General features: G+C 37.4%; 1 protein-coding gene across 2 annotated transcripts in view; it reads right to left on the bottom strand.

The window, feature by feature from the left end:
- ulk1b (unc-51 like autophagy activating kinase 1) overlaps positions 1-15,316 on the bottom strand; it is a 30,025-nt gene extending 14,709 nt beyond the window's left edge. For both annotated transcript variants that reach the window (XM_059357857.1, XM_059357856.1), the window contains exons 1-8: positions 14,654-15,316; positions 12,864-12,956; positions 12,474-12,515; positions 7,213-7,245; positions 5,235-5,271; positions 3,580-3,753; positions 1,766-1,839; positions 713-814 (exon numbers count right to left, since the gene is read on the bottom strand). In XM_059357857.1, the coding sequence (XP_059213840.1) occupies positions 713-814; positions 1,766-1,839; positions 3,580-3,753; positions 5,235-5,271; positions 7,213-7,245; positions 12,474-12,515; positions 12,864-12,956; positions 14,654-14,743 (645 nt within the window). In that variant the 5' untranslated portion in view covers positions 14,744-15,316. The remainder of the gene's footprint in view (positions 1-712; positions 815-1,765; positions 1,840-3,579; positions 3,754-5,234; positions 5,272-7,212; positions 7,246-12,473; positions 12,516-12,863; positions 12,957-14,653) is intronic.
- Positions 15,317-15,665: the final 349 nt, after the last annotated feature.

Genomic DNA, 15,665 nt, shown 5'->3' on the forward strand with positions numbered 1-15,665 from the left:
CACAGGGGCCCCTGTGAAGAAGCCCTTGGCCCCTGCTGTGGCCCCTGTGACAAATTAATAATAAAATGATCAATTTATAACGATGAACCACAGAACAATTCTTCCCTATTTTTTGTTCAAACAATATCTCATTGTACACAGAAGGAACCCAGAATGTGAACATTGTACAATAGTTTAATTGTGCAATAAAAGCTTGTGTAAATAAATAAAAAAAGATCATTCTCACTGTACTGCACTTTCAAAAATAAAAAAGTAATTGTGCACAAAAATTAAAAAATGTCATTGTCGTACAAAAATAACTGTTATTGTTGGTAAGTCTCATTGTTTGAATCAATGTTTTTGTGTCTTCCAAATATACTTAAATTAGATTTTTAAATAAGCTAAAATAAAGGTTTTGAATGCTTAAATATCATCTTTTCCGTTTTTTAGAACCGCCACTGATAAAGAACCGAGTGGAGAGGACTTACTGCAGCACTGTAGCTGGCAGAGAGAAAGCGGCTGTTGAATAAAATATATACACTATTCTGTAAACATGCTTATGACTCACCAATAATACCAGTAAATCTTATACAACATAATGTCTATTGATAATTTTGTCTAACAGAAACTTCAGCGTTTTGATAGTGGTTCATCAGTAAATTACACTAGATAAAAGAACAACTGTAGGTAACCATGAGCGAAGTTAGAACATGCACTGTAAAAGTGTATTTACCTGAAAAGGAGCCTTCCCAGTCAAACACTGAAACACTATGGTTCCTATACTCCACAGGTCTGCCTTGGCATCATAGTTCTGGGACATAATGACCTCTGGAGCCTGATGAAGAGAAAAGAGTGAGATCGCAACACTTTGGTGGAATTCTTTGATGAACAGTTAATGAGGTGATTAAATGAGTATTATCCATTATGTATTATGTTTATAAAAACGTATTAAAAGAACTAGCTCCGAGCTCTGTTTTTTCACATGAGCAATGATCACAAAAGCAATTGAGCCATCATCAGTTTTGGGTGACTGATGACTAAAACATGGTGGTTTTTTGAAATGTCACCTTCTCTTACACCTTGAAAGCATCATTACTTACTTACTTTCTCTGCTCATAATGACTGCTAACCTTTAGTGATAAAACACAAAAGTAATCCAATCTGACTTTGCCTTTTCAAAACACTTGTGTATGCTGGCTTTTTTTTCCATTCAGAGGTCCTACATCTTAACCAAGTCAAGTTCAAGCACTTAAACTTCAAGCACACCTTACAGCTGTCATATAGATGGACATACTTTTCAGAGGCCAACATTTCCATATTAAACATACTTTTTAAAATTGGTCTTTTGTAATATTACAATTTTTTTTGAGACACTGAATTTTAGGTCTTCATTAAATGTAAGGCATAATCACTATAATTAGAAGAAATTAAATAAATTAAGACATGAAAAGTTTCATTCTGTCTTTCCACTTTTTGAATTGAATTACATAAAACTTTAAATAAACTTTCTATAATATTGCAATTTATTGAGATGCACATGTACAGTGCATACCCTCTTCAAAGTATACTGATTATTTCACTTCTTCGTCCCCAATACTTTTGCGATAAACGAGCCAAAATATGTTTTGCAACAGCAAGCAACAACTTAAAAAGGAAAACACAACAAGGTTTCATGTTTCTTTAAATCTAGCAAACACCACATTAAAATTCAAGTGTTTTCAAGGATTTCCAGCACCTGTAGGAACCCCATTCATCAGGTCTAAGAAAACCTACAAAGAGTGCTTACCATGTACATAGGGGACCCACAGAGTGTTGCTGCCATCATGTTGTTCTGAAGGTACCTGGCAAAGCCAAAATCCGCTGTAGAGAGAAAATGTGCAGATGCTGAAACTCACAAACTGATGAAAGAAGAAAAAAAAAGTAGAAAGAAAAAAAAACTCTCAAAGGAAAACTGCAGATGGTTGCAGAAAAGAAATCCATAGTGCGCTTAAAAATTCATTTTGGTCTGATGCAAGTTCCCAGCTCAACGGTCTATCCATTTTTAAAACCAATAAACTACACATTATAATACCAATAATGTCTGAGAGGGAGATCTTCACTAGCTTCACTGTGATTACAGGTGTGATGACAAAGCAGCATTATCACACTGCAGTTCACCCCACTGGGGAGTACTGGCTGAATAAAACACCTGCCAATCAAAAAGTACTGTTGACTTTTCTCTACAGTAGAGCAAATAGATGATTTAAAAAACTGTGCAAACAATTTCTATGTAGCTCATTATATTAGTCATATTATAAAATTTTAAATATCACCTCTACAAGCGATACTTCATATCCTTGAGCACACAGCCTATTTACTAAGTCAACAAAGTCATTTTTCAGTAATCCCTTTGCCACGGTGGATGTGCTTGTGAGTCAGTACCTGTACTTATAGTATGTAGGTACAGTGTAAGTGAACAGTGTGTCTGTTGGTGTGACTGTGCAAGTTTTCCCAGAGTAGTGAGGATAATAACATTCTGCAGTGACTGGGAGCCTCAGACTCAGAATCTATTCTCTCCAGAGGAACAGGAACAAATGGGGTTTAAGGATTAGCAGAGTTTCCAAACAGCTGAACATCTCACACACACACACACTGGCTCTCTGTGCTTGGTCATGACACTTTTCATCATGGTGATTACTTGTTGTTGAACCGACGTCATTGTTTACGGTCAAATCAGCCAAACTGGAAACTGATGAGACACATCCTGTATCTGTGAATAGATTTTTACTTTATTGGATCTTTTTTTAATCGTGTTTTATCAGAGAGAGGGAGTGTGAAATTCTATATATACCCTCATCAATTTCCTCTAACCAGTTTAGTTTTTTAATCTAGGTGGAATCAAATACCTTAGGGAAATCATTATTGGGTCCTGTTGTAATAAAACTGTCTGTAAAGACCTTGATTACACCGCAGGGCTTTCAATGTGCTGCTCTACACCATTCTATTAGTATCCTGCTCCTTTAAATGGTTTTAGTGCTTTCCTATTATATCCCAATGTGCCCCCATGAGCTGTGGCCTCACGACTGAAATGTTAAAATGTTTTTGCTTTTTGAAAGTTTTGAATAGGGGTGTAACAATTAGGGCTGGGCTACTTGTGACATTTCCTATTTGGTTTGACTTTGACTGAACATTTGCTCTCACTTTGCGATAAAAATATCGGGATATAAATCATATATCGATATTCAGCCTCAACATATCAGGATATGACTTTTGGTCCATATCGCCCAACCCTAGTAACAATGCATCCATCTGGATCCATATTGATTTATTGATCAACGATCCAATATCACCAATGCAAAGTGAAAATATTTAAAACATTAAAGAAACACTTTCAGGAAATAACGTAACTTTGTCCAAATAAAGATATAATGTGATGAAACTTGTGATTTATACTCTTATTACTGTCTTTAAACACTTGTCTCCCCATATTAATCAATAGCTACTACAGGGTTAGACTCCTACCTATTGTTTTATTATTTATAATCTTAAGAAGTGAACAAATCTCGTGCAAAATATGAGCCATCACCCCATGAGCACACATTTGCAAACTTTTGCACCTACCGATCTTGATGCAGGTGTTGTTGGAGTGCGACTTGCGTCCTGGTGGGTAGGAGAGCAGAATGTTCTGGGGCTTGAGGTCCCTGTGGATTATGCCTTTACCCTGTAGGACCCTCATGGCCCCTGCAATCTGCTGCAGGAAAACCCGGATAGTGTCCTCACTCAGCGTGCCTTTAGCTGCACAGAAACACGGATAGGTTAACTTTAGTAAACAGGGTGTACAACATGACATTACTGATGTAGGACACAAGGTGGGAGTATAGTAGACAGGGACTGGATGACCTAGATTTCCTAATCTATGCAAATCATACTCGTTTTCCTAATAAATCTTGGAGCCGGGTTATGTTCTAAAACATGATCTCATTTTCACAGCATCTAAAAATATCTTTAAGATGTAATTTTCCTCACTGTTCCTTCACATCACCCCACTGCCACCTCCTGATCCCAGTCTCTTCCTTCCCTCCAATCATCTCCCTCACCTCCTGGTGGTACAGTATGGTTCTATGTCAGAGTCCCTCCCTGGTCTTGAGTTTCTCTCTGGCTCCACCTTTCTTCCAACACATTTTTAAAGCCAGACTCAGGCTCGACTTGAGCCAGGAAAAAGGTTTTGTTCATTCACCACAGTGGGTAGTGGATCCAAAAACACTTTTTTTCTACTTTTTACCATCCAGGCAAAGACCATTACTGGAATAGGTCCTCTGTTTGGACTCTGGTTACCTGGCAGAGCAAATTAAAAGCTAGCGCTATAATCTACAAACACCTTGATGATGTCTTATTTCCCACCCTGCCCACTCTGACAGACAAGGGCCCCACCTCAGGCGAGTTTAGTGCACTGGCTCCTGAGAGCCCTGCAATATGAGATGTGGAAAAACTTGATGAGAGCTGTAAACCTTATTCTAATGGCATGCATCTCTCAGTTTGTTTGCACAGTGCTGACTCAAAAGCACATCTGCAAGACGTGGTGAGCTGCACGTATGTGTCACCTACGTTATCAGTGGAGACAGAACAAAACAGGAGAGAAGCTTCTCTGTGGGTTTTATTACACTGCATGTCAAAGTCTATTTTAAGCCTTAGGTACTCAAAAAGTACTTGAAGGTGTTACTTAAGCACCCAATCTGTCTACGTCTTCAGGGCCCCAGATAAAAAAAGGGCAGGTTCCTGCGGTCAAACAGGAAGCTTAAAAAAAACAGCACTGTGACCTGAATGTCTGCCCTGGGGCGGAGATTTTACTGAAAAGTTCTTCCTTCCTTTTATTTGAACTCTTCTTGGCAGCTCTAACACAGCTGAAAAACAAGCATTCCTCTTCTGCTACTTGATGTCTTAAGTAGCAGCTCCCATCCTAAAATCATTATTCTACGACTCCAAGAACATTTGCTACATTTAAAGAATTGAGTTTGATTTAAATGCCTTTATTGATTGCTTGTAGAGTTTTCAATCTAGAAGATGAAAGCGATTCTACTGTTGGACAGTGTGACATTGTTATGATTTATGATCTTGGCTTTTAGACAGCAGAGGGAAGGTATTCATAGTTTTTCATAGAACAAGGACTCTCACTTTCTTGTCATCAAGCTACAAAGATGACATTTCACCCATCAATTCGATTGATTTTTCTACTGAGAAGCACCTGGAGCTTTTAGTAGATGAATTGTTGCACTTACAGTGTAAGTAGTCAGCAAGGTCGCCCCCGTTGCAGTACTGGGATTGGAAAGAGAGGCAGGAAGGGGGGAGAGAGGAAATGAAAAGAGGGAGATGAAAAGGAGTATCATTAGGAAACGCAGTTAACATGGAGGGCTGATGTGTAACTATAGTGAATGAGTGTCTGGCATCACCCGGTCTCTGTAGGGGCTAGAAAGCAAAAGAGATCAGAGCAGTGATTTGCTAAAGAGTGATGTGTTTACAGATTTATACCCTTGCTCTCATTCCCAGCATCAATATGAATGAAGCCAGGAAAGGGCTAGCCGAGCTCTGAAAGGTGAGGCTTTGAAAGGCTGCCTCACAAGTCATTTCCTCTTAGAGATAAGCATGAAATAACGAGGATAATAATGAATGGAATTAGAATTAACCGCTGTCACTTTCAAGCTATTTTACATCTGTGTTCTGCTCCTGTGATACTGTTTTTAACCAGCAACTATCAGCTTTATAATGAAACTGTCTATTCGGAGAAAGAATAAATAAACTAAACAACTTGAACATTGTCATCATTATCATAGAAAAATCCTCGTGGATATCTTTGAAACAGTCACCCCATTTGCATACTGACACAGTTCTGTCTTTATACTGGTACAGTGTGGTGTTTATTTGCTGTTTTACTACTTTAAGCGGACCCTAGGAAGACAACCAACAACTAAGATAAAACTATGAAGATAAAGGGAACACACATAAAGAAAAACAGTTTCTATTTTTCTGCAGCTCAGTAGTATTCACTGTGAATCTGAACGCTGTTTCTTGAGATCTGATGACTTTTGTGAGCAATGGCCATTTCATTTTAGCATGCATGTTGAAGAGGCATCTTAGTAGGGCTGCTCGATTATAGCAAAAATCATCATCACGATCATTTTGGTCAATACTGACATCATGATTATTTTACACAATTTTACTGGGGAATTGTCTTGCATTTATTGTATTTAAAAAAACATGTATTTTTTAACAGTGGCATTCCTAGAACTTTAAATACAATTCCAATGAAAAACAAATGTAAAAAAAGAAAAAAATGTATATAAATTGGTGCTACTCGGAAAACTAAACTAAAATTACTAGCACTATATAGTACTTTTACAGAAAAATGAATAAATAAAATAAATCTGACCAAAATAAATTTGATAAAATATGTCGTAGTGAATTGCCACAAACGACTGAAAACAATTAAACACATATATTACACATTTTGGTAAACTACATTCAACATATCCAGTCAGTACCTGGAAAAATGTGTGTGAGATTAAGTCAGGACAAAAAGAGAGCCTCATTCTATCTTAATTATCTTGTTTTCATAATTGTCGGAAGCCAAAATGTCATCAACAATTAAATTTGATCAATCGCCCAGCCCTACATCTTAGCAAACTTTTCTGCTTGGCTGGCAAATATGTTAACACAACATCACATGTAACTTGACAACACAAATAACAGAACAACCAGGCTGGGAAAAATCAATACAAATGGCATGATACGTGCACTTTAAATACTGTACTGGATTGGGCAATTATGTTGTGAGAACAGGACAAACTAGCATGACAGGCAATCATTACCATGCCCTGCAGGAATAATCAATATGTATGAAGCCTTAGAGCATTATAACACTTATGTTAAACATCACTGACAATATCTGGTCTGTGTTGTTTCCTGGCACTGAGGTGGAGACCAAAACATAAAAACCTTTGGTCCAAAGGTTGAAGTATTCAGAAAGTAAAGTACGAGTTAAACGACTGATAAACTTCTACCTCTGGTTTTTCCATCATGGAAATGGTACTAAGCTACAGGAACAACCTAGCAGCATTTGGATGCTGACTGGCGTCCATTTACCCCCCCTTGATGCCTGAGGACACAGCTAATTATAGCCCAGGTCCTGTCACAGCTGCCTGCAAAGGCTGAGACAATACGGCGCTGAGCAAACAAAGCCAAACATCACAGCGAGCTTACCTCCATTACCAGGTACACTGAGCTGGCAGTTTCCTAAAGAGAGAAGAGATAAGAGTGGGGGTAAACAAACACATGTCAGCAGCAGACAAAAGAAGGAACAGGTGGCACTTGTGCTCAATCATCATGTTTGAGAAAACTGTGGTGGTGATTCAGATTGGAAAGATTTATATGACTGCCTAAAGGGCTTCAGGAAAAAATAAGGACTGACTGCTAAGACATAAAAGAGTTTGAGTCTTGAGAAAGAACTACAAGATAAAGGGAAAAAAAGCAGACACAGGTTTATTGTGAATTAGGGCTGGGCAATATATCGATATTAAAAATATATTGATATATTTCAAAATATTTTTTTCTCTTTCTTTATATATATAAATGCTGCCCTTACTAGGGTTTGGCATATTTAGTTCTTTTGCAATGTTCATTATTCTTTTCTCATATAAATATATTTATTTCAGAAAAGGTTGGTCTATTTTATTTCATAGGCTATTTTTATTTAAGATATTTTTTTATTAAAATGTGCACTTTATGAAGCTTTGATTTTAAAAAGGTACTCCTGTTTTTATACAGTATTTATGTTCACTTAAATAAACGGTTTAAATAAAAGTACTTGTGACATGTTATATTTGACTTTGACTGAACATTTGCTCTTACTTTGTGATAAAAATATCAGGATATGTATCATATATCGATATTCAGCCTAAATATACTATTTATTTCACAGGCATTTCATTTCATTTTTTAAATTTAAATGTGCACTTAATGGAGCTTTGATTTTTTTTTTTAAAAAGGTACTCCTGTTGTTATACAGGATTTATTATAAACGGTTTCAATAAAACTACTTGTGACTACTACATGTCATATTTGGCTTTGACTGAACATTTGCTCTCACTTTGCGATAAAAATATCAATATACATATAGTTTATCAATATTCAGCCCAAATATATCGGCATATGACTTTTGGTCCATATTGCCCAGCCCTACTGTGAATCTCCCATACCTGTAACAGCTAATCCAAAATTAAAAGCATGCTTGGAGTCGATAAGAAATTATGAAAACAATGTACTCTGCTACATTAATACTGAGCCAAAAACAATTAGTGAATTAGATGCTCGGCTCTGTTGTCAACAGCTTTATCGAACAATGGGTAAATCACGAGCCACGGTGAGAAACAGTTGGAAGCAGACAACTGTTGAAAACATTGAACTCATGAGCTCCCACAACACCAACAAACAATAATAGCTTTAATTTACTAACAACTTGGATCATTAAGATACTGCACATTTGTGGGATTCGAAGTTCCAACAACTTTTCGAACATCTTATCTACTCTCCTTGACCATCCTCTCTCTCAGACAACCTGTCTGAGGCACAAGTTGTGAAATAGAAAACATGGGACTGCCGGCTTGAAAAAGCCCTCTTATCACATGGCAACAGATGACTGCAGTCTTTCACTTTGACCTCCTCTCGGTATCTTGTTCAATCCACCAGTCAGAGGCCAGACTGTTTTCTATAGTTCAGCTGAGTCAGGCCTTTCGAAATTGGTTGTCTTTGGCTTTATTGAAGCTGGATGCCAACCAACCAGCCAGCCAGCCAGCCAGCCAGCCAGCCAGTCAGTTTCAGTCGGGGAGACAGCCATCTGGTTTCTACCGGCTGTCGCTTGAACAAAAGTATAGTACTGCAGTAGCAAACTTCTGTTAGATAAAAACTTTGGCATTTAGGTTTATCTTCATCTCATGCTATGACTTGCTTTAAACCACCAGGAAAACCAAGTCATTTTGTTGCGGAAACTATTTCCTGTTACACAAACTGGAGTGTCCTCTATGATGACAGCACAACAACCACTGATTGCTCAGAGAAATTCATTGCTAGGTCGACACAGGACATCTTGCACAAATCTGACATTTCTATCAATAGCCAAGCTACCATCAATAGTGACCAAAAGATTTTCTATTCACTCGACCTTGGTACAATTGACATAGTGCAGATGTTGGGTTGCCAATGTCAGGATTCAGTGAGTGTTGTGTTATAGATGTTGTTCACGCCGTGATGCCTTCACCTGAGACCTTTCCTACTATTTGCAATGATACAAGATAAAAACAGCCAATCTTTGCATTAGCAAAGCTAAAATAAAGAATGTTTTGTATTTTCTGCTCAAAACCTAGAGCTGGGCGATATATCGATATAAAAAATAGATCAATATATTTTTAAATGTGATATTGAATTAGACCATATGGCATATATCGATATAGTTAAATTTTTTTTCTTTCTTTATATATAAATGCTGCCCTCACTAGGGTTTGTCATATTTAGTTATTTTGTAATGTTCGTTATTCTTTTCTCATATAAATATATTTATTTCAGAAAAAGATTGGCCTATTTTATTTCATAGGCTATTTTTATTTAAGATTTTTTTTAATAAAATGTGCACTTTATGGAGCTTTGATTTTAAAAAGGTACTCCTTTTGTTATAAAGTATTTATGTTCACTTAAATAAACAGTTTCAATAAAAGTACTTGTGACATGCTATATTTGACTTTAACTGAACATTTTCTCTCACTCTGCGATAAAAATATCAGGATATATATCATATATCGATATTCAGCCTAAATATACCGGGATATGACTTTTGGCCCATATCGCCCAGCCCTATCATAACCTATTAAGTAATAGGGACTAAACATTTTTTGTGCCGTGACTATCACACTAATGGTTGCCTATAACTCAGGCTAATCTATGATGATTCAACTCTCAAACAAATTTTCAAGTCACTTTGGAAAATACATTAGGATAAACTGTGAAAGGCAAAGTAAATGCATTTCTCTGGTGTCCAGTGTTTGGTTTCAGTTTCTTCTTGACCTAATTAGATAGCTGGATGGTAAGTTCCCCCACTCAGAACATCTACACTGTCTGCTGCGCAACAACAAACCTGTAATCTTAGAGCCCAGCTCGGACTATCCTCAATGCACAGAGAGACTGCCACTGTGAGTCAGTGTACAGATAAGAGAGAGGAATATATTTGAGCTCTGCACGGGCAAAGTCATTATTCCAGGTTGGAAATTATCTTCTTAAAGCTACTGATGGAGAGCAGTTAAATTCCTGTGTGCCATCCATGCAATAAAGTGACTGTGCTGGGTTGTGAGCAGCTATAACAGTGCTCAGCATATGAATACACGCATCACTGGTCATGACTTTTTTGTAATCTTTTTTTCATGATGACTAAGGCCTGTGACAAAAATGATATCGGCAGAGGATGAAAGGTCAACTTAAATCAATAAAACAAGTCTCTGTCAAGTAAGAAAGCCTACAGAATCTGTAAAAAAATATATGTAAAGAAATCTGAAAAATATCTCAAAATTTTGAGCACATTGAGACCAATGCCTCTCGTCAATTTAAGACAAGAGACTAGGGTTGTCAAAAGTATCGATACTCAAAAAAGTATCGATACTCAAAAAAGTATCGATACTCAAAAAAGTATCGATACTAAAACGTTGTATCCGGATACAATACTCATTTTCAAAAGTATCGAGTTATCATAGTTGCAGTTTTTTTTTTTTTGCACAACTGTTTTTTTATTATAAATATTTAACCTGTGTTTCTGTTAATTTTTACATGTTGCATTTTTCTTGTTAATAAAAATATTTCTGTTAAATTTTGGGGTCTTTGTTTTTATCCTTGTGGTATCGAAAATAGTATCGAGTATCGAATATTTTCCTGAGTATCGGTATCGAGTTGAAAATTTAAGTATTGTGACAACCCTACAAGTGACACAGTAATGCAACAGGATGTTTGTCAACATTCCTCAAACGTGCTCTATAACACACAACATTGTGCAGTACTGTTGTCTTGTCAAATGTTATAATGAATACATAATCTGCACATGAGATGTTTTAACCAGATGGCAGTGTTGGCCATTACACAAAAAGACAAGAGAAGCACCTGTTGAGTTAAGATGAGTGTTTGTGTTGGGGCAGGGGTTCGTGCTGTCTGAATTATCTGGCAGGTGTTGTCACAGTGAGCTTTAGCCTGGTTACTAGGCTGCAAGCAAGAACATCACTGCAGCTTACAAGGCAACATCTGTCTAGTGTGGCTTTGAGCTAAGAGGTTAGTACTAGGGCTGTGAAATTCTAGGAGTAGCCAAAGTGGAAATAACTTGGGGTTTAATGGGAAAGAACAGGAAATAAATGGAAAAAAGGGGCTGTTTGCTCAGGCTGAACTTATCACGTCTCATGCAGACAGAAAGTACATTTTTAACCATATCATAAGCAGACATAATACATTCATTTGCCAGACAAATATATGAATGATTAACAGTTTGAAATGTGGGGAATTATCTAAAGTACTTTGAAAATGAGCAAAGGGCTGTGTGCAATCTTAGTGAAAAACTAATTTTAAAAATAAATGTTTTACAATAAAGAATTAATGGAAATAGATACATTTAAACTCCTCAATTAGTATGCTCATTCAAGCTACGTTTGCAATGTGACAGCTCCCAAAAACTAGCAGAAGGTGTTAACAAGTTATAAACTGTGCACTTTACTTTGGTCTGCTATCTCCGGTTAACTGAAATATACCATACATATATAATATCATATAAAATATGTTCACTCCAGTAATATAATCAAAACTTTTCCTGAGAGCATGTAGACCTTTGGATCAGACAGTGCAGTAGTGTTGGCAGTAATAATGTGGGCTGCCCATATGATGGGAGAATGCACCATGCATGCAGAAGGTTGTAATTTTACTGAATGCCTATTTAATGGGTTGCAGGCAAATTATATTTAGAAGTGATGAAAGAGTGCTTCTGCTGAATGCAATGCATGGTTAATAGGCATTATATAAAAAGGTATGCTTTTTAAATTGAAATTGTGCAAAACTTCCTCATCTTAAATTCCCTTGGAAAGTCTAAGACTCTTTGCCACCTTAGATTATATGGTATTGCTATATGCACATCATATTCCCACAAGACACTACACACCCCAGAAAGCCTCAACCCACAAAGGCCAGCAGGAAGTGACATGTGACTGCAGACAGAATGTAAACATGAGAGATGACAGAGCTCAACACAACACAAAGGCAGAAGTATTTACTGAAACGTTACAATGGTTTGCTTCACATGGGAGAGCACAAGAACACATCACATGAATTTATGGGGAAACTGGGCCAAAAGAGGTAATAATTCTGTGTGTAAACAGAGCCTTGACATTGTGCAATCAGCCTTTTCCTCACATGATCTAAATACCATGTATGTGTATAGTATTGCATACCTGAAAGTCCAGTAATGCAACAATGTTCTCATGCTTCAGCTCCTGCAGAAATGACAGAGAAAACGGATATTTAGATGTTGCATGCATGTGTTGTTTGTAGTTCCTGCAGGAAACGTAGCTTACTTTACTTTCGCTATGACACTTCCATGTTCTACAAGATCGTGTTGACATAATCGTTGCTCATATTTCACTCCAACATATGGCACTGTTCCAGCTCCACATACTGAAATGCCCACTACAGCAAAATCTTTTATTACCACTTCACTAGCCAAATGATCTTATAAACATTTAATGAGACTTTGAAAAATCAAGGTGACACATTTGATAGAAATAGCAGAGAAATTCTTATATTTAACACTGCTGGTATGGAAAGAAGTTCTTCTGACTTACCTTGAGTATTTTGATCTCTTTCCCCAACAATGTCTGGGATTTGGCCAAGTTCTTCTTGTTGATGCACTTCACTGCCACCTCCCAGTCATGTTTCTAGAAGGAAATATGCAAACCCTTTTTTAGGGGCTGTATAGAACAAAGGCATGTGTAACACTGCACCTTTGTAAGCTCTAAGAAGAACTACTATCTTTGTCAGTAGTTGTCAGCAAGTTAGTTCCATTTCATTATGTGCAGTCTATTTGCAAATGAGAGATTGCAGCACATTTAAATTAGTTGGATATTTAAGTTACTAACTGATGGTCTACAAGTCTCCCCCTTGATGCTTTTGGGTAGGAGGTTTTCCTCAAAGAATTTGGTACTGATTACTTATCAGCTGCAGAGACTGTAATCAGTCAGAAGCTCTGGTTACTGACGTAGTTTTATGGAGCTGTCTTTTTTACTTACTTCATTCCCTACAATGCAATTTCCTTTTAAGTGGGCTTTTTGACCTTACAGGATATTTGAGTGTATCACATTATGTTTGCTTTCCAATTTAAGTTATAAGATGCCAATATCCTCTAGTGTGGATTAAATTGATGTGTGTGCTAGTTTACTAATGGGGCAATTAAGATGCTACAGGCCTACATTAACCCCAAGACCTAGGGGCAAATAATAAACCAGGGAATAAGGTATAATACTGGCCACAGCAGATGAGATACACAATATCGTCACACTGTTAAAATAATCGCCTATGTCATTTTTTGTCTAAATCATCTCCTCATGACGCCGGCCACCAATGGTAAAGTCACCTACATCCTCAGTTGATCAGATCATGTGATTTTACCCCTTTAAGATAATGGCCTATGTCAAGTGTGTGACTTAAGCGGATTTATTATGCCTAAGTCAAAATAAAATGTGACTTAGGCAATTTTTTGAACATGCCTTTGTGACTTAAGCAAGATATGGTAACACTTTATTTTGAAGGTCTCTACATAAGAGTGACATGAGCGTGTCATAAACATGACATGGGATGTGTCATAAACATTAATGACACTTTGAAGTAACATTAATGCTCATGATACTTGTCATGTCATGTTTCTGACAGGCTTGTGTGACTCTTATGTAGACACCTTCAAAATAAAGTGTTACCATATCTTGCTTAAGTCACAAAGGCATGTTCAAAAATTGCCTAAGTCATTTATTTCTCTTAAGTTACATAATTTACACACAGTGTTATTACTATGCCAATAGCCATCCTTTTTTACATCACTTTTGGTGAAGTTTTTGTATTTCCTGCAAAACTTGAAAAAAATAGTTAGGCGATTATTTTAACAGGGTGACGATATTATTTCCATTTTAGATTATTAATTCCAGGTGTAGGACATGTTATGACATGTTTTAACATGTTCATTATTGGTCTCAGTATAGCGCTTTCTAGTGGAAACAAAACATGTCTGCTGCTCTACATTTAAATTCACCAGGATTATGGACGTCCATCATCTGCCGAGCCAGCCGAAAAATAAACCCTCCCACAAAGCGACTATCCATGCATTAAGAAAAGCTGTCGCGTGTATTTAAAAAGTATTTCAGCATTTTATCCTTTAACTGCCTGTTATTGTAAGGAACATCCTGTTCGTGTTCCCAGGCCTCTTAAGGCCGTACAATGAAAACAAATACATCCGATGCCCGATGAAATGCGATTCACGCCTAACACTGCAAACAAACCGTTTATTTCATTATTTTTTGCAACAATATATATTTGATAAGAAATATACAACGTAGAATATATAGTAGATAAGGTAAATACTCACCTCTCGATGTCTGCCTTTAAAGACGACAGCAAATGCGCCATGTCCTATCAGGTCCTTCCGACTGAACTCAAATTTCCCCACCGTCTCCATATTGTGCCAAAGTGTGATTTTGTACTACTTAGAGGCGGACAGCTGACCAGGAGGCCTCAGGTCACCCTTATTGCATGCAAGTGCTCCTTTCTCCTCTGTCAAGTAGGGGCAGCAGCAGGGATGTTCACCCCCTCTTCCACTTGCCATGAGCTGCCTTCCTGACAACAAACTGTCCTCTTCTCTCATGTTCGCACGCACAAGTCTTGGAGTTTAACTCCTAACAAAGCTGTATGGTGATTTCCATCGCTGGCAACTCGACCAACACGAAGTTAGCTCACTTAACAGACGAGGAACAGACGAGTGTTGTTGTTCGCAGCTGTCTCTGACGTGCCACCTTAAAAAGCAGCTCGCTGCGTTTTGTTTATATACAAGGGCTCCTCGCTTCTGTCGTCTGAAGCGTCCACAGGGCGACACAAGCGCTGTCTGTGAGCTCAATACACGCTAACGCTGTCTAATAATCAGAAAATACTGTTAACTTTGCCCCTCATCTCCTATAATTCGCAGCTGGCTCGCCGAAAGTCGCAGCATCGATGGTCCCAACAAAGCAGACGGCGTCTAGCCTCTGCAACAGAGCGCATGCGCAAATCAACAACAGCTGTAGGTTTGACGTCAGGCGATCTGGGTCCTCGGTCATAAATTGAAAGTGTTTAGGTTTAAAATGTTGGGCTCGTGTTTTCAATGCAACTAATGTTAATTACCTATTTTAGTGTTAAAAAATATATAGATTTGTTTTACTATGACAATATTAGTAACAAATCTTTTTTCCTTTTTTTTTTTTTTTTTTTTTTTTTTTTACATATCGTCACACTGTTAAAATAATCGCCTAAGTCATTTTTTGTCTTTTTTTTTTTTTTTTGCCTAAATCATCTCCTCATGACGCAGGCCACCTATGGTAAAATCGCCTACATCCTCAGTTGATCAG

The sequence above is a fragment of the Centropristis striata genome, chromosome 19, assembly GCF_030273125.1.
Source record: "Centropristis striata isolate RG_2023a ecotype Rhode Island chromosome 19, C.striata_1.0, whole genome shotgun sequence".
Taxonomy (NCBI): Eukaryota; Metazoa; Chordata; class Actinopteri; order Perciformes; family Serranidae; genus Centropristis; species Centropristis striata.